Source organism: Procambarus clarkii, chromosome 36, assembly GCF_040958095.1.
Source record: "Procambarus clarkii isolate CNS0578487 chromosome 36, FALCON_Pclarkii_2.0, whole genome shotgun sequence".
Taxonomy (NCBI): Eukaryota; Metazoa; Arthropoda; class Malacostraca; order Decapoda; family Cambaridae; genus Procambarus; species Procambarus clarkii.
This window is the reverse complement of record NC_091185.1, coordinates 6,495,362-6,517,912: the sequence shown is the minus strand read 5'-3', so window position 1 is coordinate 6,517,912 and position 22,551 is coordinate 6,495,362. Positions and strand designations below refer to the sequence as shown.

At 39.6% G+C, this 22,551-nt stretch overlaps 1 protein-coding gene across 2 annotated transcripts in view; it reads right to left on the bottom strand.

Annotated features, from left to right (window-relative positions):
* Window positions 1-13,301: 13,301 nt before the first annotated feature.
* The window catches only part of LOC123756105 (tetratricopeptide repeat protein 14), a 53,031-nt gene continuing 43,781 nt past the window's right edge, over window positions 13,302-22,551 (bottom strand). For both annotated transcript variants that reach the window (XM_045739106.2, XM_069336528.1), the window contains 3 exons: window positions 21,922-22,017; window positions 15,944-15,985; window positions 13,302-15,697 (listed from right to left, as the gene is read on the bottom strand). In XM_045739106.2, coding sequence (XP_045595062.1) covers window positions 13,957-15,697; window positions 15,944-15,985; window positions 21,922-22,017 — 1,879 coding nt within the window. In that variant the 3' untranslated portion in view covers window positions 13,302-13,956. The remainder of the gene's footprint in view (window positions 15,698-15,943; window positions 15,986-21,921; window positions 22,018-22,551) is intronic.

Here is a 22,551-nt window from a genome sequence, read left to right as displayed (position 1 = left end):
GCACCCTACCCCGCGCACTTTCCCCGCCCTCACCTACCTCTCTCCGCCCTCACCCACCTCTCTTCCCACTGATGTAGCTCCACACACAGGTACAAGTACAGGTAGAGATGTACGTATGGGGTCGGGTACAGGTACAGATATATGGAGATATAAGTGCACTGTAACCCCCTGACACCATAGCCAACCTCCCGAGAACTATGTACACATGTTAACGCATCATCTCACAGCCCCAACACCCGCAGGTGTGTCCAGAGCGTTTCTCCAGCCTGCTCTCCTGTTAGGCTTAAGGCCTCTCAACCTCTGGAGGGTTGTTAAGCCAACCACAACAGCTTACTGATCAACCACCAAGTTTACTTCAGTAATCAACATAGTCCAGGACTAAAGTATGTTGTTGTTTTAGATTTAGTTACTCAGAACGAAATGTCCATGTAGCACGGACTATAGTGAGCCCGTAATTGAGTTCGGTTATTCGTGATAACCTTGTTACTGTGATATTTGGGTCAAAGTTTTAAATGGAGGTGGGGTTTCTTCCTTTTTCCCTGTTTCTTTTTAGCTTCTGTTTTAGCGCACTGATTTTAGTCTTGTTTTAATAACATTATCTTGGTGGCGGATGTAGATGCAGAATGCTCACTAGTGTGTCCCATTCTTCAACTGCTTTTCTGATCACTGTAGTCGCTGTGGAATTTGCATCTTATGCAGCTGCTGTCATTGGATTAATGTTGAGTTTGATGAGCACGGCTTCAGTTACTTCACATTCTAGTAAGTAATGCAATAGTGGCACCTCTGCATCTGTTCCATCTGGATATCAGGATATGTCTCCGGATATCTTTTTGTCAGGCTTGAAAGAGTAGTACCCAGTGGCTTGTTCGTACCATATCGCAGTGAATCTTCTTTCCGCTACTTTGGCTCTGTGGCAACTTTTGAGAGTTGGGAGTATTTTCTTCTTGGTTTGCTCCTTAATCTGTGAAAAACTTGGAGGTATTTTAATCTGTACAACAGGTAGAGCAGTGGCAGTTTTTGCTAGCGAGTCTGCCTTTTCATTACCATCTATGCCAATGTGACTCGGTATCCAATTTAGGGTAATTTACAGCCCTAGATTGTGCTCTTCTTTTCCTATATGTAGGATTTCTGTGATGAGTTGTATATTATCTCTGTGCTGACTGGATAACAATGCCTGGAGCAAAGATTTAGAGTCGGTATGAATGATGACATCATGTAAATTATTCTCAATTGCATAGTTTATTGCCTCCTTCAGGACATGTAATTCTGTTTGCAATGTTGAGCACCCACTATTCATGCTCCAGTAAGCTTCATGGTTGGCAGTGTAAACTGCTGCCCCAGCAGAACCTCTTTCTTGATCAACTGATCCGTCTGTGAAGATGTGAGTGGTTGTCGGTCTTGAGATGGTTTCCATTTATTGTTCTGTGACTGCTTTGAGCTTCTGCGAGTCACATGCTGATTTTTTAACTGGTAATCCTTCAATGATTATCTTTAGACTCGATTCTTCCCATGGAGGAGGCTGCCGAAAGTGTTGATATGGTCTATATTTTCCCCTTTGGTTTTAATGGTCCATTTAAGTCCACTTTCCTCTAGAATCTTTACTAGATTATCCGTCCATGCACTTGTTCTATATTGATGGTTTCTGTGACGATCTGTGCATGTTATCTTTGATTGACAGTTCCAACAAGTTTTGCTGTTATGGCGGTTATTCTTTGTTTGATCCTGTTTTCTAAGGCTGGTAAGTTGGTTTCCATTCTTAGAATCTCTCGACGCGTCCATATAGGTGCTCCCAGCATTATACAGAGGGCATCATTTTGAGACGCTTCCAGTTTCTCCCATTGGTTATCACTGAGGGATATATGAGCAAGAGCAACATATTCAATGAGTGACGTAACTGCTTGAACGTCGTACATATTGAGTACTGGTAGAGATGCACCCTCTCTAAACTTGTCAGGGAGCGCAAAGCTGAGTTTCTGGCTTTAAAAAGCTGCTGAAAATATTCAATTTCTTGAATGAATTTCAACTGGCTGTCTATTATGACTCCAAGGTATTGACAAGAGGTAACCCACTCAATTTGTTGTCCTTGTATTGCGAGTTCTCATTTTAACGGTCATTGCTTTGGTTTTATTGCTGTTTATTTTGACTGCTATGCGTCCCGCTTCCCTGCTGATGATGTCTAGGCATTTTTGTGCATGGATCCTGACGACTTTACCATTGATGATGACCACAAAGTCGTCTGCATAGTTAAGCAGTTTGGCTTCTGGTAACTTGAGCTTCATGAATTGTTCCATGAGACAATTGAAGAAAAAGGGGCTTAGTATTCCCCCCCCCCCCTTCCCTGGGGTGTCCCATTTTCCATCATCTTTGAGGAGGATATTTTTCCTTGGAATTTGACTTTAGCTTCTCGATTAAGCAGGCTTCCTTTGCCAAAGGCAAGAGCGTGTCCTTTGATTTTCTTATCTACCAGGCAGCACAGTGTAGCTGGAGCATTGGCTACCTCGAAGGCTTTCTTTAGGTCTAAGTTAGTTTAGTTCATTTATTATGCACCCCATACCCATCTTGTGGGCGGTAGTGGAAAGGGTTACAGAGGCACATAATGGGCTCAGGGACTGAACCCATTGGTTGTGAATACTTGTATAGATGACTGTGTGTTGGAGGAGATGTGAGTGGAGATCCAGTCACGTCTTGGGTGTTGGTGTTTCTCTAAAAAAAAAAGGATTCCTGGTTTATCGTTGATTTGATCCAGGAGGGAGGTAAGGCATTCTGTGGTTCCAACACCTTTCATGTAAGTAAACATATTTTGATGCAGTGGATTGGCTTTCCGGTAAATTCAATTAAGAGCCATTCATTCCGCAGTTTTGACCAGACAGCTTGGTAATTAAATGAGTCTTGGATTTCCTGGGTGCAGACTAAAGATTGATTGATTGATGAAGATTAAGCCACCAAAGAGGTGGCAGGAGCATGAATAGTCCGTAACAAAATAATGTATTGTTGTTTAAGATTCACTACTTGGAACAAAATGAACAGTGGCACGGGCTACTGTTCATCATGTTACTGTAATGATGGTGAGCCCATAGTGGACTTACCTGGCACAGGAGCGGCGCTGTAACTGTAAATCTGGAAGGCTGTAGAGCACTAGCACTCCAGATGCCTGGAATAAAGTACACTGTCAGTGTATATATAGTATATTGTAGGTGTAGTGTATGTTGTTGACTCAACCAGGTCCCGGATTTGATTCCCGGGGTACGGCTGAGACTCATGTGCACGTACCCTTCCCCCGATGCTTCTGTTCACCCAGCAGTGAATAGGTTCCCATGAGTTTAAGTACTGTAATTCATATCAATTGCATTCTAGGGATGCATCCTAGAATGATGCAATCTACACCTCGCTGGTTCCATTCTGCAATTCCTTTCATATCTTTCGTTCCAGTATGTTGTAATTCTACTGTGCAAATTTGGGACCCGGCCTTCCAGTATTAATTCAGAGGGAAAATGCCTGCAGCATCTTGGGAACGAGTCCAACCTCGGAGTTCGAAGAGGTGTTTGACTGGCAACAATGTCCGAATCTGTGACATTTATTGTGTATCCCGTTGGTGTGCTTTTCATGTTACTGTAATGATAGTGTTGTGTATGTGTTACTGCCATATTTTGTAATCATGTAAAATAAAGTTCTCTCTCTCTCTCTCTCTCTCTATATATATATATATATATATATATATATATACAGTACAATCTTTTCTTCAAAAAACTCTTAGCCTTTATAATACCCACTGTCCTATGCTTACAAAACAAGTCACAACCAAAAGGCTTAACAATCCCTGGCTTTCAAAGGGAATACTTAAATCTATTAATAAAAAACATGACCTTGAGAAGAAGTATAGGTTAGGAATTGTCTCCAAAGAATTCTCAAAGAATTACTCATTATTGCTGTCTAAGATAATTAGACGAGCCAAAACTAAATACTACGAAGATAAATTTACCCAAATAAAGAGCAACATTAAACAAACTTGGAGAACAATTTCTCAAATATTGGGATCAAAGAAGTCTTTAAATAACAAACCGACTCTCCTGTCTAATAACGATGGTCAGCTTTCAGCCTCTGATTCTGCTACTGAGTTCAATAGGTTCTTCTCTTCCATTGGTTCATCCCTTGCAAATGATATTCCATCTTCCAGTACAGACATTAATGACTATCTTACAGGTAACTATCCACAGTCTCTGTACCTAAAGCCTATTAATTCCACTGACGTCAATGAGATAATCCTTTCCCTTAAAACCAAGTCTGGTGCCCTTGAGGAGATACCAACTTTAATTTACAAAAAAGCCTCCAGATCTTTAGCCCCTGCTATTGCTTTGCTCTTCAACAAGTCACTTGAACTCCAAACCTTCCCAGATATTCTAAAAAAAGCGAGAGTAACGCCTGTCCACAAATGTGGTAATCTCACAGATGTTAACAACTACAGACCTATATCTATCCTGCCAAACTTGTCAAAAATTTTTGAAAAACTAATCTATAAGCAGCTTTACTCATATCTAGCCAAACTCAATATACTTAGCCCTTGCCAATATGGCTTCAGACCCAAAAAAAGCACTAACGATGCACTTATTAGTATGCTTAACTCGATTCATACAGCTCTTGATAAAAATGAGTTCTCTGTTGGGTTGTTTGTGGACCTGCGTAAAGCTTTTGACACTGTCAACCACCAAAACCTTCTTCTTAAATTACATCATTATGGAGTCAGAGGACACTCCCTACAATACCTCAAATCCTACCTTACTGACAGGCTCCAATATGTTTCTGTGAATAATACAATTTCTCCCACCCTACCCATCAACATTGGTGTTCCCCAGGGCAGCATACTTGGCCCTCTCCTCTTTCTCATCTACATTAATGACCTTCCAAATGCCTCCCAACACCTCAAACCAATTCTATTTGCTGACGACACAACCTTCATTTACTCCAGTCCTGATCCCCTTGCTCTAAATGCCACAGTAAATACTGAGCTAAATAAAGTCCATCTGTGGCTAACTGCCAACAAACTCACCCTTAACATTGACAAAACCTTTTATATTCTGTTTGGCAATAAATCCTCTAATCAAATAAATCTCAAAATAAACAATACCCAAATTTGTAACAAATTAGATGGCAAATTCCTTGGCATTCTCATTGACCACAAGCTTAATTTCCAGGGACACATTCTAAACATATCAAAAAAAGTTTCAAAAACTGTGGGCATTCTTTCTAAGATCAGATATTATGTACCACGCCCTGCCCTGGTGACTCTCTATTACTCCCTTATCTATCCATATCTCAACTATGGTATTTGTGCTTGGGGCTCTACTACCCAAAATCACTTACGTCCTCTAATTACTCAACACAAAGCTGCTATTAGGACAATATCCAATTCTGGCCCCAGACACCACTCGGTACCCCTACTTAAATCTCTGAATATGTTAGACATTAAGTCACTGCACATTCTCTCATGTGTATTATACATATATAAAACGCTAAACTATAATGCCAATCCTGATCTCAAAAGCTTCATAGAAGGTTGTATCAGAACCCATGAGCATCACACCAGAAATAAATACAGTTTTGATATTCCTAGAGTACGACTTAATCAAACTAGAAATGCTCTACAAATCAAGGGGCCCAGAATGTGGAATGACCTTCCCAACCATGTTAAAGACTGTACCTCTCTCAACCAGTTTAAGTTAAAAGCGAAGCTATACCTAATAAATTCCCTGTAACCTACCTTACCCTTCTATTGTCAACCAATGTCTGTTTTTTTCTTTAAAGAGCGCTGTTTGTCGACATAATTGTATTTGTGCTGCTTTTTCATCTATGTTTTCATTTCTTGTTTTCATTCTACTCATTATGCTCAATTAGTATAAAGCTTGTCATTTAAGTTTATCATGCCCGAAACGCTTTGCGTAATAGTGGCTTTAGGCATTGTATGTACTAGCTATACCTATAAGTCAAACAATCCTTGTAAATATTTATTGTATGTATGTACCTTACCTAAATAAAATTGTATTGTATTGTATTGTATATATATATATATATATATATATATATATATATATATATATATATATATATATATATATATATATATATATATATCTGTGTGTGTGAACAAGCTTGAATGGTCTCCAAGCCAATATGCAACTGAAAACTCCACACCCCAGAAGGATTTGAACCCAGACAGCCAGGAGCCCTATGCACGCCTGACAGCTGTGTGGACAGCGCTTCAGATTTGTAGTCCTAAGGTTCTGGGTTCGATTCCCGCGGGGAAGTCAACAAAAATGGGCAGAGTTTCTTTCACCCCTGATGCCCTGTTCATCTAGGAGTAAATAAGTACCTGGGAGTTAGACAGCTGCTTCCTGGAGGTGTGTAACAAAAAGGAGGCCTGGTCGAGGACCGGGCCGCGGGGACGCTAAGCCCCGAGATCATCTCAAGATAACCATGGCGTACCCGGTTCTTTACCCACTCGACCAATGCAAGCCGAGTTGGTAGCGATACTGGTAGCACTCGAAATTATTGACAACACTGAAGTAGACAGCTTAATTATTTCTGACTCCCTTTCCTCACTACGAGCAATAAACAGTTTGCAATCAAGTAATAACGTGCATGTCTTGGAAGCTAGACGTAGATATATAAGAATACTTAGCAAGAGGGTAAATATAAAAATGTTGTAGATTCCTTCTTACATTGGCATGCAGGAACATGACAAAGTTGACGCCCTTGCTAAGGCTGCAGTAAATAAAGACAGTATTGAACGGAATCTTGAGTTATGAAATTGGTCCCTTAAAAGTGTCATTAGACGAGAACTCCTGGATGGATTTAAAGAAAGTAGAACAGTGCAAACTGGAACTAGTAGGTCCATTGTTCATCACAATGAAATGTGTGAAATAAAACATGTGTATGGGGCAAGTAACAAAGTCAGTAGACTAACAGATGTTGTCACAGCTCGTATAAGACTTGGCTACAAGTATCTCTGGCAGTTCGGCTTGTATAGGGATCTAGATGAAGTAAGGTGTAAAGTGTGTGGACAAAGACAGGCACACACTAACACTATATCTTGGATTGTTGTAAAATTGAGCCTTTTAGACATAAATCTAAGCTCACTCTGTATGATATGGCAACCTATCTTATTACCGTGGATAAAGTACCTGAAATCCTTGCACTGTACCCACATTTCGCTTCCAGTAGATGAACGACATATGAGATTCAGAAACAAGTAGTGTATTGTGAGGACTAATAATAAACAGAAGCTCCCCTATGACTCTGTAATATCCCCGTTGGTCAAAATATTATGTATTAGCGATAAGACCTACCATTAATGTATGACGACTTACTGTAAATATGTAGCTCTTGTAATAGCACTTTCTCTGTAACTAGCTGACATTGTAACTGTAAGGTGTGAAGGATATAAGAAATTGTTTATATAATAATCTAAGATGAGGTCTGATAAAGACCTTTTGTGCCCTCTGTAATGCTTTTGCGCTACCGCTCACAGGATGAGTATGGGGTGCACAATAAACTAGCCGCCTTCGGCGGCAACAATCAAAAATCAATCGACCAACCGTGACTGTACGAAAGATATTGGTAACCGAGGCTATTTCCCCAACATCCCGATAGCACTTGGTGGTAAGCTTGGGCATAGATATTGCATCGAATCACCTCACTTTGTGAGGCCACGAGCACCCCACAAAACCCCATCAATTCCTTGGAAAATAACTGTTATCAAGAGATATGTTCTTTGGAAAAAACTAGCCTAGCACAAGTGGGTTGTAATCTACCGTTTGAAACTGGACAACCGAGTTCGCTGGTTCTGCTGTCAGGAGATCATAAGTTGCTAGCCTTATTTTTTGTCTCTTCCTCTTCTCTTGTTTGAGTCGACGGTTGGTCTTGTTATCGTCGTCCTCTAGGAATTAATTGACTGCTCACCCTACAGTCACCCCCCCCTCATTCTCTGGAGGTTCCCTCTATGTTGCCAGCTGCCTGTCTCCACCTGTCGTCCAGGTGAGGTGACAATACACTGCTGTTCACTTGAGACAGTTAAGCCAGTCCCAGCTGTGTCTGGGTACAAGTGACAGGATGAACAACCCAGCGGGTTTTCTTCCTATTGGGGAGTGTTGTACATGCTGCTATGGTGGTGTGTCCACTCACAGGATGAGTGGCGCTGCCCAATAAACTCGTCCCTTGGGGCAAAATTTAAAATTTAAAAAAAATTTATACCTGTTCTCCACTTCACCCTGGGCGCTCACTCCTCTCATCACCCTAGTCGCTCCACCTACTCAACTGGAGCATGCTTGTAGCTTGGTGTCTTCTATGGGGGTTGCAGGGGTCCCAGACACTCCTGGTGCTCCCCCGTTTGCACACATGGGTGCAGGTATTTTGGGGTCTGGTAGCTGAGCAGACAGCACGCAGGACTTGTGGCCCGGGTTCGATTCCAGGCACCGGCAGACAAATGGGCAGTTTCTTTTACCCTGATGCCCCCTGTTACCTAGCAGTAAATAGGTACCTGGGAGTTAAACAGCTGTTACGGGCTGCTTCCTGGGGATGTGTGTAGAAAATAAATAAATAAAATAGTAGTTAGTAGCAGTTGAGGCGGGCCGAAAGAGCAGAGCTCAACCCACTCAAGCACAACTAGGTGAATACGTTACTAAATTCTTCTGGATAGCACAGCGGCCGCTTGGTGTCCGAACAGTGACTGCCAGTGTTCCGTCACTCTGCTTATCCGCCTGGGGCCGGATTCAGGAAGGTACTTACGAAGGTTTTTCCTCTTAGCTAAGAGCGAATTCCTTCTTAGCGCCTTCGTGGCGGCTAGGTCCGTATTCAAGTAGGTACCCTAAGTGGAAAAACCTTCGTAAGTTCATTCCGGGATTTAAGTGTGGTTTCGACCACTCGTAGCTTTACGTAAACTGGATATAAGTCATTTTTTCTCTACTACATAACACTGGGATCGATTTATGATATTGGAACATGACCAAAATATTATAGCTGGTGAATCTAGTGAAGAGGAATCCTTCGTGTTAGTTATATATGCATTCTCTGCTTGAAACTTGAAGTAAATATGTGTTTGATGATAGTAGAATTAGTTTTATAATAGCAAGATATTATACCAGTAGTTATTAAGTAAATAAACACTGGTGAACATGAAATATGAGAGAAGGTGATGAGCCCTGCCTGATGGGATCATTTACTATCACCAAATGCGCCTGTTCACCTAGTAGTAAGAGTGTACCTTAGCTATACATACCCATTTCTAATTTATTTAGTTTGGTTTTATTTTGAAATTAAATCTGGGTGAGACATAAAATAAAAATATGCTGCACAAATGATGTTAGGTAAGGAGAAGGGTAAAAATGTCACAAACTTTATTCATTGAATACTTAAAGCTATAATTATGACTATATACTGTAGATTATTAAAAAAGAGAGAGGGAAGTAGGGGTCCAAAACCTCTTCCTGTTATACAATTTGGGTGTGGAACAAGTAATTATCAAAAGAAGGCACCATGCCGGGAAGGCTATGTAGCAGTAAGGCAGTGAGGTGAGGCAGCTACTTATTTGAGAAATGCTTATTTTATTTACCTTATAAGCTGAGGCAACTTATTTTATTTGAGGAATACTCAGCTGATTCCTCTACATTTAGCATGGAACAAATTTGTGTCCAAGACCTCTTCCTGTTACTCAATTTGGCTGTGTGTAACCAAACTAGAAGTGCTCTACAAATCAAGGGACCCAGAATGTGGAATGACCTCCCGAATCATGTCAAAGGCTGTACCTCTCTCAACCAGTTTAAGAGTTAAACCAAGTACTGCCTAATTAACTCCATGTAACCTAACTTACCTCCTAAATGTCAACCCATGTCTTGCTATTTTTTAAACAACGCTGTTCACCAACATGTGCAATTGCTGAGTTATGCTATGCTAACCCCCCTTTTTGTATTTTTTATTCCTTCTTTCAACACAATTTATACCTAATCCCGATTACAGGCTGTACTAAGTTTTAGTCTGTGTTTTTTCCCCCACACCTTGCCCGAAATGCTATGAGTATTAGTGGCTTTAGGTATTGTATGTACTAGCTCTGTCTATAAATCCAACATTATGTTTGTAAATCAACTGTATGTACTTTTCCTGAATAAAATGTATTTATTATTTATTTTTTAATCAGTAAGTATTAAAAGAAGGCACCAAGCTGGGAAGGCTATGTAGCACCATTGTGTGTAACAATAAACCAAATTTTTTTTAACAAATAATGCACCTGTATGGTAAAACAAATCCTGTCAGCTGTAAAAATATTGATGCAGTTATTTAAATGAAAAATATAATGAAAGAAATATTACTGGTTTATTTTTATCCTATCTTTTTGTACTGTACAGTATATCCAAGGAAGTGAAAAATTGAGACATAATACACAATTTAATGAATGATTAGCATGGATTAGCAGTTCAAAAGAAATATGACTTGTATTACATATCAACATGAGATCTTAATGATCCATGGTCAACATGATTTAATAAGGATAATACAGTACTGTATTTGTAATAATACAAACTATAATTTAAAATCTTTATTACTGATTTTTTTTATTAAGAAGATTAGGTATACACAGCAATGTGCTGCTACCCTATTCTATATGGAATATTACACAGTGTAGATAAAAAACTAGCTATAAGTTTATCTAATACTCCCATCTCACAGGATGGTTAGACATACTGTACATGGAATCAATTTAGAAAATACCAGCCTCAATAGAAAAAACAAATCAACTCTGACTAAACAACTCTAAGCAATTTTCACAAGAGGTAAGCACTGAATCATGGAAACATTATATTATAATTACTCTTACCAGTTTCTACAAAACTCCTCTCAAACAATGTATTTTTAAACATGTTTAGGTATACACAGCAATGTGCTGCTTCCCTATTCTGTCTAAAGGACCACACAGTGTAGATCAAAAACCAGCTACAAGCTCACCTCACAGGATGGCCAGTCATACATGGAATTAGGAGAGAACAAAATACTTAATGCTGATCTATTAGCCTCCACTGGCAAAATCTGGGTGCAGCACAAGAATATCTTCCAATATTCCTGAGTGTATGAAGTAATTACAGAGCTCAAAATACCTCATACCATTTGGTATGAAGTCACTGATAACAGGACAATCACAGATATAGTGTTGGAGAGTATGTTCTCTCAAGTAGGACTGAAAACAGATGTTTTTTCCACCAAGAGGGCTATAAACCCATGGAACCGCCTACCCGCTGAAGCCGTAAATGCCAAATTCCAGCTAAAAAATGTAATTAAGACCATTGGCGGGCCCTTCAACAAGCCGCCGGCTTTCTGTCCTCTTCGAGGTCACTAGATAGTTAGTGGCCCTTGGGTAAATTCAGTAAATATATACAATAATTGTCAGCGCATCTTCCGAGCAACAAGGACAGCTACACAGTATCTCTTAGAATTACGTAGGTAAACAACAAATGTAACATATTTGTTTACTACAATGTCGGTGCTGGCTGTAGAAGTTGAAAAAACATTGTTTTACTTCGAAATATACTAATTTTATAAGAAAATTCGACGTAAATAGGAGGCAGTAGAGCTGCGATAAGCCAGCGCTAAATCTTCAATATGAAGAATGTTGCTGCTCTCTGATTGGCCAAACGAAACACAGTAGTGACCTCTATCGGCACGCAGGTGAACCAACAATTTTTCTTCCTAAGTATACCTTATTGAATAGCACCTAAGCATCTTCTTAGGGCGCACTTAGGAACCTTCGTAGCAAACCCACTTACGAAGAAATACACAGAGCTTCCTGAATCTAGGTCCTGGTCTCCAACCACACATAGGTGATCATCGGGAATTCGAGCTGCTCGTGTCCACAACTTGCCGATGTCGTCTAAACTTCCCCAGAAAGCTTCGCAGTGTCACTCCTAAGGCTGCTCTTCAACATGTCCAACTAACGTTATAATCTTGTGCAAATCCTCGGTTTGCTGGAGCTGCAACTGGCACAGCCTCCTCCCACGACGATACAGTGGAATGACGGCCGCCCGCGGCTTCAGGCTCCACTCAGGGGCTCCCATAACATCACGTGATCTCAGGTTACTTCCTCATTGGTCACCCCTGCCAGCATGTGACCAATCTCCTCTCTTCCATCTGTGAATTTCGATGTCACTACCTCTGATACTCTGCAGAAACTACTTCAACCGGCGGCGACCTGACATCTTTGTCAACAGGCTAAATTTTGCCTCCTTCCCAACCAAAACTTAGAACATACATAATATCAAAATTAGGCTCCTTCCCTTCCCCTAAGCATAGCAAAAACAAATCTTGAATACTTCTACTTATATAGAGGGAGTACGACTCTTGACAAACGGGAAGAGGCATGTCAGACGATGGTAACCTTAACATGAAATACGATTCTGCTCCAGGGTTTTCATGTATGACCTCTGGGACTGAGGGGGAGCCAATTAAGGTGGGTTGTTGAGTATCTGAGTATCTTACCCTTCCTAGTATCTGGTTCCATCTGCTGAGGGTATTTCACTCAGGGCGGGGGACTATACTTACCTCTATCCAATGGGGGGAAGATACCAGATGCGCTTAAATCAGCAGACTTAGCTCCTCTACACAAGGGAGGGAGCAAAGCATTGGCGACGAATTATAGACCAGTTGCACTAACGTCCCACAAAATAAAAATATTTTAGAGTGTGATCGTAAGTCAGGTTTCCTGTTTCATGGAGACCACAACCCAGGCCAACATGGATTTAGAGAGGGAAAATCAAGCTTCTCACAGCTACTTGATCACTATGACAAAATCTAAAGAGGCATTAGAAGAAAAACAGAATGCAGATATGGTATACATGGATTTTGCAAAGGCATTGATAAATGTGACCATGGAGTGATAGCTCACAAAATTAGGTCAATACAAATAACAGGTAAAGTAGGACGATAGATATTCAATTTTCTGTCGAACATAACACAGAGTAACAGTCAACCAAATAAAATAGAGTACAAGTGCAGTTAAAAGCTCTGTACCTCAGGGTACAGTCCTTGCACCACTGCTTTTCCTTATTCTCGTATCAGATATAGACAAAAACACAAGTCCCAGCTTCTTATCTTTTTCTGATGACAAAAAATCAGCATGAAAATTACTTCTGCTGAAGACTGATAAACTACAAGCAGATATTAATAAAGTTTTCGATTGGGCAGCAGAAAATAACACTATGTTTAACAGTGATAAATTCCATGTTTTCAGATATGGTAAAAATGAGGCCCTTAATTAAGATAACACATATTTGGATACTTTATTGGCAGTAAAATACCACAAAATACATAAAGTAGATAATTAATACATTATAGTTTGGTTAATTACTTTCAATATTTAGCATATTTTTTTCTAGTCTTTATTTGTATTAATTAATACCAAGTTCACAGACAATGTATTGTGGATAAAAATATTGACATGAAGCACGTACAACCCATACTTCCTTCTATTAAATTTACACAAAAAACACTTAACTTTTATTGGTATCAACTACATGGTCTTAAGCCTAACAAGTCTCTAATACTTTAATACCCTACAAGATATTAAAATTGCTTTCACAAGATATACAATGAAAATTACTGCATAAAGTTCACAAAAATACAATTAATAAAAAATATAAAAGAAAAACCCAAAGCAGTAGAGTATAACAATACAGTAACAGAACTGACAAATATACTTTACAATAACCGAGCTCTGTAATACGTTCTCACAAGACATGAATCTCGTCATTCCCATCTTGCTGAAAGTAAAGCTTCACTCTAACATAAATTAAAAGATTTATATACAAGGTGAATATTTCTTTTGCAAAGTGCTGTAATCAAATGCACTATGAAAATACTGTATTTTTTACAAGTTTTGAAAAAGCAGTTTCATCCTCGGTGCACAGCATCTCGTCTTCTGACTTATTCAACAATAGGCTTTAAAAATTCTTTATTTCTTTCTTTCATTTCCTCTAATTTCTTTTGTTTAGCAGCTTCAACAAAAGTTTCCATTTCTGTGAGAGAATTTCCTATTTTTGGTTCTTCAGATTTACCGTTCTCTTTTTTATCCCATTTGTTAAATCTGGATCCTCTCTCTGGAGAAACTTTTCCAGTAGACCCATTGTCATCCTTACTAGTAAGACCTCTACTAGAAGAGTCCTGTCTACTTGGGGTTTTGGGACGAGATGATTCCTGCCTACTTGGGGTCTTCGGATGAGATGATTCCCACCTACTTGGGGTTTTGGGACGAGACGATTCCTGCCTACTTGGGGTCTTTGGATGAGATGACTCCCACCTACTTGGGGTTTTGGGACGAGATGATTCCTGCCTACTTGGGGTCTTCGGATGAGATGATTCCCATCTGCTTGGGGTTTTGGGTTCCCATCTACTTGGAGTTTTGGGTTCCCATCTACTTGGAGTTTTAGGATGAGATTCTCGAATACTTGGGGTTTTGGAATGGACTGAATCCCACCTACTTGGAGTTTTGGGAGGAGGAGGAGGTGGTGATTCCCACCTACTTGGAGTTTTTGGAACCAAAGAATTAGGTTTACCTGGAGATTTACCTCTTGAAGATTCCCAATGACTTGGAGTTTTGGAACATGAGGCCTCCAATTTGCTTTCAATATCATCTAGATCAGTGGTTGCATATTTAATTTGGCTCTCAATTTTTTTTTTTGCAGCTTCAATCAATGTTTCACGATCATGTTTATCCAGTGGTTCTGGAGTACCATAGCCTTGTGGAGTGTCCCTGCCTTTATATTTATCTTGGGAGCTTCCCCTGTCCCTGTATTTATCTCGGGGGCTTCCTCGGTCCCTATATTTATCTCGAGGGCTCCCTCTATCCCTATATTTATCTCGGGGGCTTCCTCTACTCCTATATTTACTCCTAGGGCTTCCTCTTTCCCTATATTTATCTCTGGGGCTTTCCCTATATCTACCTCTGGAGCTTCCCCAATCCCTATAACTATCTCTAGGGCTTTCTCTATCCCTATAACTGTCTCTGGGATTTCCCCTAAACCGACCACCTCTATGCCAGCCCCATTGACCTCGTGCTCTTGAACGATAAGAGTGATGTATAGGCGATCTGCTTGACCTTCGAAAAGTTTTATGCCAGGCAGAGCCATGACTACTGCTATGTGAGAAATTTCGTTCCCTACCTTTTGGACTGAGCCGCGAACGGGTTCTTGAACGGGATCGTGAGCGGCTGTCTCCATGGTAGTGTGAACTAGAGCGTGACTGTGAGCGATAACTTCGCCTATGATGTGACCTAGATTGTGATGGGGAACGAGAATCTTGTTTGTATGATCTCGAGTGTGATGGGGAACGAGAACCTTGCTTGTTGCATGATCTAGAGCGTGATCGTGAATGGCTCTTAGACAGTGATCTTGAACTCGTCCTAGAATGTGACTTGGATTCAGATTGAATCTTGGGACTTTCAACTACATCCTTGCTCTTATCCACAGATTTGTTTTGACTGATAGTGCTTGAAATTGGCTGATCCAGAATATCATCCTCTTCTTCACTCTCTCTAAATGCTGGATGAATTCCTTGCACGTTGGGAACAGAGTTAGTTGCTAACTTTGTCTTTGACAAACGAAAGCCTTGTTCATAGCTCTTCATTACATTCATCATCAGAGTAATGCTATCAGGCTGCTCTGACAATCTGAAATAGAGAAAGAAATGAATACTGTCCTACTTCAGGTTATGATAAGTTATAGTATAGTACAGAACTGCAAATTTCAACTTGAAGTTTATTTTTTGACCAACAACTTTGTCTATTACAAATTATTCAATCATAAGTACATTTATATACAAACTAAGATAAAAACATTACCAAAGATTTACCCAATCCTTCAGATAAGGTCATATTTGAGGACAAAACCCAAGGTGTGGACTCCATTTCACTTACCCCTCTTTATCAGCCGAGATAATTTCTTTAGTTTTCTTTTCTCTGCAATGCAAATAAGTTATAAACCTTTATATGTATACAATTTACAAGACAAAGGCAAGATTCTGTAAATTAAAGTTTTTTGCATGAAAACAAGTACAATACAGTACATAAAACAAATTTGTGTTAATATATATATACAGTGTGTGTATATTATATTATATTATATTATATATATATATATATATATATATATATATATATATATATATATATATATATATATATATATATATATATATATATATATGTATATATACATATATATATATATATATATATATATATATATATATATATATATATATATATATATATATATATATATATATATATATATATATATATATAAATGGAAATGATCGTTTGTGCATAACCGCTAATCTCTGAAAGTTCTCCACCGATTACTTTGAAATTTTCACACAACGTTCCATTCTCATCCGGGCAGGTTTTTATATACATACTACAGTATATAGATGTCACATTTGTGACGGTAAAAAAAAAAACATGCTTTTCTGAAAAACTGTGCTTTTCATGTGAGGGAAATTTTTGAAACCCCTTTACCGATTGCTTTGAAATTTTGAAACAACTTTGCATTCAAATAGGCGCGTCTTTTTATGTATCTATTATATACATGCCTCACCTGTGACAGAAAAAAAGTTGTTTTTTTGGAAAAACAGCGCCATCTGTTGGAGGTAAGAGTAACAGTTGTGGAAAGTCGTGGCTCCCCGGGAACCCTCCCTCCCTCTAATCGTCATTTTTTTTTTGAGTGTTTTTGACATTCAGCCTCAGAACTGGGGTGTGGGTAACAAGAGTGAGGGTCTGGGACTCCCCCTTCCCCCTCCCAGGGATGGGGGAGCTTCCCAGACAAGTAGAGCGGCTACGTGGTGACGTCACGCTTGTTTGTTGATCTTTGTTGGGGAGTTCTATCCACTAGTTCGGCTTTCAGTAGCAATTTCTTCATCAGAATAGGGGTTTGTTTTGGGGCGCTTACTTTTCTGGGTGCCTGACCCGGTCGATGGCAGACATAGAATGCTTCCAACTACACAGGGGTTTCTATAGGCTATTGCTCCTCGTGCCTCTTCTTGGGGGGGGGGGACCACTGGCCTAGAACTCCATTCACATTGACTGATGCCAAAGTCTAATATATCCATATCAGCCTGGATAGCTCCAGGGGAGCCGAAGGGGCTCTCCCAGAATACAAAATTCTTCTGATATTGTTAAAATGCATTCCCTCACCACGGGGGACGGGGGATTAAAATTGACTTACCATGGCTGTTGCGGAATAGAGAGGTGGTGATGTCACCAACACATGCTCGCTCAAGTTGTGAGTGTCCCGGGAGAGTCGTGTAGGCCACTCAATTGCCAGGAGTTGCAGCGGATTGTTTTTATTTGTTTATAATATAATATTTCACGTATTTATTCACACTTTTTTTCACAGAATTTGTTCAACAGTGTGTGTCACTAAATGTTCTAATATAATAAAATCTGCAGCACACCAATACACAAATATATGCATGTCACATACATACACAGTAAAAGTTTTGTTTTACAGTAAATTTCAATTTTTTTTTTATTAATTTTACACTATAGACACTCCCTCAATTATTATATACATGTTTATGCTCCATTACGAAACACTCAGAAGATCTTGAGAGAATGATAGTTGTTGAAGCAGTTTACAACACACACAGGCACACTTTGCACCATGTTGTGACTTCTCTTGTGTGCTATTACAAACAATGTACTCATGTTGGCCTTTTGTGCGATTTCCCATAGGTAAAAAAGAGCTCTATTCTGTTTAGCAGAAAGGCATCCTTTAATGCCATTCTGTCTAGAGCAGCATGATGCAATGTTGGGGCGAGAACACCTCTAAATGAAATGGAATGTCTTTACTAAATGTTTGTTAACAATTGTCAGAAAGGCAAAACTAAACACATGCCAAGTTGGTTTATTGCCTGATTTCACCAGGTACATATTAAAACTGTTTAGCATGATTATGATAACACGGTGAAAAATTATTTTCTTGGTCCACTTCACGATTTAATGTACACACTTGACAGCCTGACAGCCAGTATGTCACACTTATTAACCAAGCACATGTTTATGTTATAACCCATGACCCAATCTGGTTTAAACATGGTTTCTTTTGTTGCAGTGTCAATCTTGCTACTGTCTACCATCTTACCAGCTGTCAATGGTTGTCAACACATTTATTTTACGTCTGTCTTTCCATCGCACCACAAACATATCGTCACACTTTTTTTATCTGGCACTTACCAACTGGAATATTTTCTTCAAACACTGGCATTTCCCTCCTTCGTGGCTTTACTGTGCCATATACTCCAGTTTCATGTTCCGGCAAGAACTTAGCTTGCAAGGAACCTGATAATAATTGTCTGTATATAAAATGTTTATGTTTGGGAGCCCCGTCGGCTCCCTGAAGCTATCCAGGCTGAATGGATATGTATAACTTTCTGGCATCAATGTGCATGGGGTTCTTGCCTACTGGGGACGACAAGCCAGAACCTCGCCCCCTCAGAGAGGTGCAAGGAGCAGTGCCCTATAGAAACCCACATGTGGTTGGGAGCATTCTATGCCTGCCATAGAATGGCAGACATAGAATGCTTGGTATGAGGCTGGTTCGTTCTTCTCCTCGAGTCTTCGCGTCTGGAGTTTTTGTCTTGAGTTTCTCATCATTTGTATGAGCACAGGTGGCTTTGTTGTTGGTCTCCCATATACCTGCTCCGTCTCAGCGGCAGTATGAAGTTTCCTGGCGGTCCTTCCGGTTCCTATCGCTGCATAGGTGTACTTCGGTCTCTGATAGGGTTATCTTGTCCTTCCTTTCATGGTTGTTTCAGGACCGTCATCTTTGCCGGATACTGTCGCTTCGTATCGTGAGGCGCTAGCCAAGCCGCTCCAGCTTGCGTTCAGTGTTGATGTTACTTCTGTCCCGTTCCGCAAGCTATCTCGTGCGTTGTTTCACCTCTGGCCTGCCTGTGCACCTCCAGTGCCGTTCTGGTCGTTGGACTGGGTGATCTTTTTTCTCTCTTCTCTTCCCTTCGGTTTGTTGTTGTCCCTTCAGTTCAGGGTTGTTTTTCCAGGTCTCTTTTTTTTTTCCCCGTTAGTGTTGACCTCTGGGGGTGGGGGGGTTGGGTCGGGGAGCTTTATGCTCTCCTCCGCCGCAGAGGTTTCTGCTCCTTCGGTCCTGATAGTAGATGGTCCTGATGGTTCGGTTGCAGCCGTCGTCTTCTTTTCTGGTGAAGAATGAGACAGCTGCTTTCCGAAGGGGTCCTTGGATTGTTGATGCTTGGTTGGTCAGGCCGGGGGTGCATCATGTGTTGTTCTCTACATTCATTCCAAGTACATTATCCTCTGCCACATCATTTAAAGAGTTTAAAAGTTCTGTACATACAAGTTCCTCCTTAATATACAAACCTACTCCTCCATTTGGCCTGTTTTCTCGCTTATATCTATGAAAATCCTATTTTATTATCCAGAATTCACTGTCCATATAACATCTAATACAAATTTTTAGAAAATGCTTTAAATACATTTCCATTGCGTTTCTGGGAGGTTTTGCTAAGTCTGTTACATCTCCATCATGATCCAGGGTGTGGCAGCCGTTCCTTCTACATAGCAATGTAATCATCACTATATAATGCTCTTTACAATATCTCGAGAGTATAATAAAAGCTTCTGTGTTGCTCCATTTTCTTTCTTAATATTCTTCTAGAAACCATGACACACTTTCATCAGGGGCCTCCAGCTAGTGCTCATCTGCAACTTTTCCACTCTTAATGCAGTCTCTGCTATACTTTCTTTTATCCTTACAAAAAAATATAATTGCAAGCTGGTTATATATTAAACTGGCAACTCTGAGCATGTAATAATGTTTAGTCTTTGTTCTATTTGCAGTACTTTATACTGTCTCGGAAGTGTGCCAATTTCATTCCCTTGAGATATGGATTTTTAATATATACAGTAATTGGAGCCCTTTAACAAAAGCTATTTTGACGAAATGGTTCATTATATCCAGGTCTAAAAAATACAGCTACTTAGCAGAATGAAAAATTCTTCTGTGCACCAAACTCATTGCCCTGTTGATGATGATGATCATGATGATAACTAGAACACTATACAATGATTCCATTCACCTGGGCTCTAGGAGACACGAACCGCAGATCCCGTGAGTGTGAGGCAGAAGCTCTATCACCCGAGCTATTGAGTATATAATGATAATAAATATATTCTTCCCAATTTACAAGAACAATACATTCTTGTCCTTTGGATTTAAATACTTTTACTGTATATACAGGCCTTATAATTTAAGATAAGTATAATCAAGCCAAAGTTTATTGAAAGATTGTTACACAACCATTGAACCTGTCTCACACATATTGTTACACAACCATGAACCTGTCTCACACATATTGTTACACAACCATGAACCTGTCTCACATATATCGTTACAATTGTTACACAACCATGAACCTGTCTCACACATATTGTTACACAACCATGAACCTGTCTCACACATATTGTTACACATCCATGAACCTGTTTCACACATATTGTTACACAACCATGAACCTGTCTCACACATTGTTACACAACCATGAACCTGTCTCACACATATTGTTACACAACGATGAACCTGTCTCACACATATTGTTACACAACCATGAACCTGTTTCACACATATTGTTACACAACCATGAACCTGTCTCACACATATTGTTACACAACGATGAACCTGTCTCACACATATTGTTACACAACCATGAACCTGTCTCACAAATACTGTTACACAACCATGAACCTGTCTCACAAATACTGTTACACAACCATGAACCTGTCTCACACATACTGTTACACAACCATGAACCTGTCTCACACATATTGTTACACAACCATGAACCTGTCTCACAAATACTGTTACACAACTATGAACCTGTCTCACACATACTGTTACACAACCATGAACCTGTCTCACACATACTGTTACACAACCATGAACCTGTCTCACACATACTGTTACACAACCATGAACCTGTCTCACACATACTGTTACACAACCATGAACCTGTCTCACACATATTGTTACACAACCATGAACCTGTCTCACACATTGTTACACAACCATGAACCTGTCTCACACATACTGTTACACAACCATGAACCTGTCTCACACATACTGTTACACAACCATGAACCTGTCTCACAAATACTGTTACACAACCATGAACCTGTCTCACACATACTGTTACACAACCATGAACCTGTCTCACACATATTGTTACACAACCATGAACCTGTCTCACACATACTGTTACACAACCATGAACCTGTCTCACACATATTGTTACACAACCATGAACCTGTCTCACACATACTGTTACACAACCATGAACCTGTCTCACACATACTGTTACACAACCATGAACCTGTCTCACACATACTGTTACACAACCATGAACCTGTCTCACACATACTGTTACACAACCATAAACCTGTCTCACACACACTGCTACACAACCATGAACCTGTCTCACACATACTGTTACACAACCATGAACCTGTCTCACACATACTGTTACACAACCATGAACCTGTCTCACACATACTGTTACACAACCATGAACCTGTCTCACAAATACTGTTACACAACCATGAACCTGTCTCACACATATTGTTACACAACCATGAACCTGTCTCACACATACTGTTACACAACCATGAACCTGTCTCACACATATTGTTACACAACCATGAACCTGTCTCACACATACTGTTACACAACCATGAACCTGTCTCACAAATATGATCAAAATCTAAAGTGATCATATGGCGATGTTAGCTATGGAAACAAATAAAATAAAATGTGTGTTTTAATGAATATAAAAACTGGCAATATCATACTGCTTTTAAATACTTACTTAGTAAGTGGCTGTTTCTGACTAGCTTCTACTTTCTTATAATAAGCTGATAACTTTTCATTCAAGCTTTCCAGTTCTGGAATAGGATCATCTTCCCTGTAACAATTAAACCAGATTGACTTATTACAAAAAATACTTAGAAATGCAACTATCAAAAATTTGTTAGCAAATTCAATACAAAAAAGCCACGAAACTTACCTTAGATAATACAGGACATGGGGTACAGTATATCTGAACCTCCAGTCTTGTATACAATAATTGTTACATTACTCCAAATATATTAAACAGAAACCCCTGATCAGGTTTCCGGAGTATTCAGAGTAAAGAGGTGGTGTCGATGGAATCGTAAGCATATGCAAAATTATACTCATTGTCTTAAAATAATATCTTTAATTGCTTCATAAACATAGTTACATGAATGAAGTATAAATCATCTTATATTCACATTTTTTCATCTGTGAAGGACATTCGACAGAAAAGTTGACTGAAACACAGGTTTTCCCATTCATTATAATTTTCATGTCTCATCACGTGACCTAATGGAATTTAACATTATTTAACCAGAAAATTTATGTTTTACATTGTTTTACAAACACTTTCAATGTCATATACTGGCACTATAACAGTAAT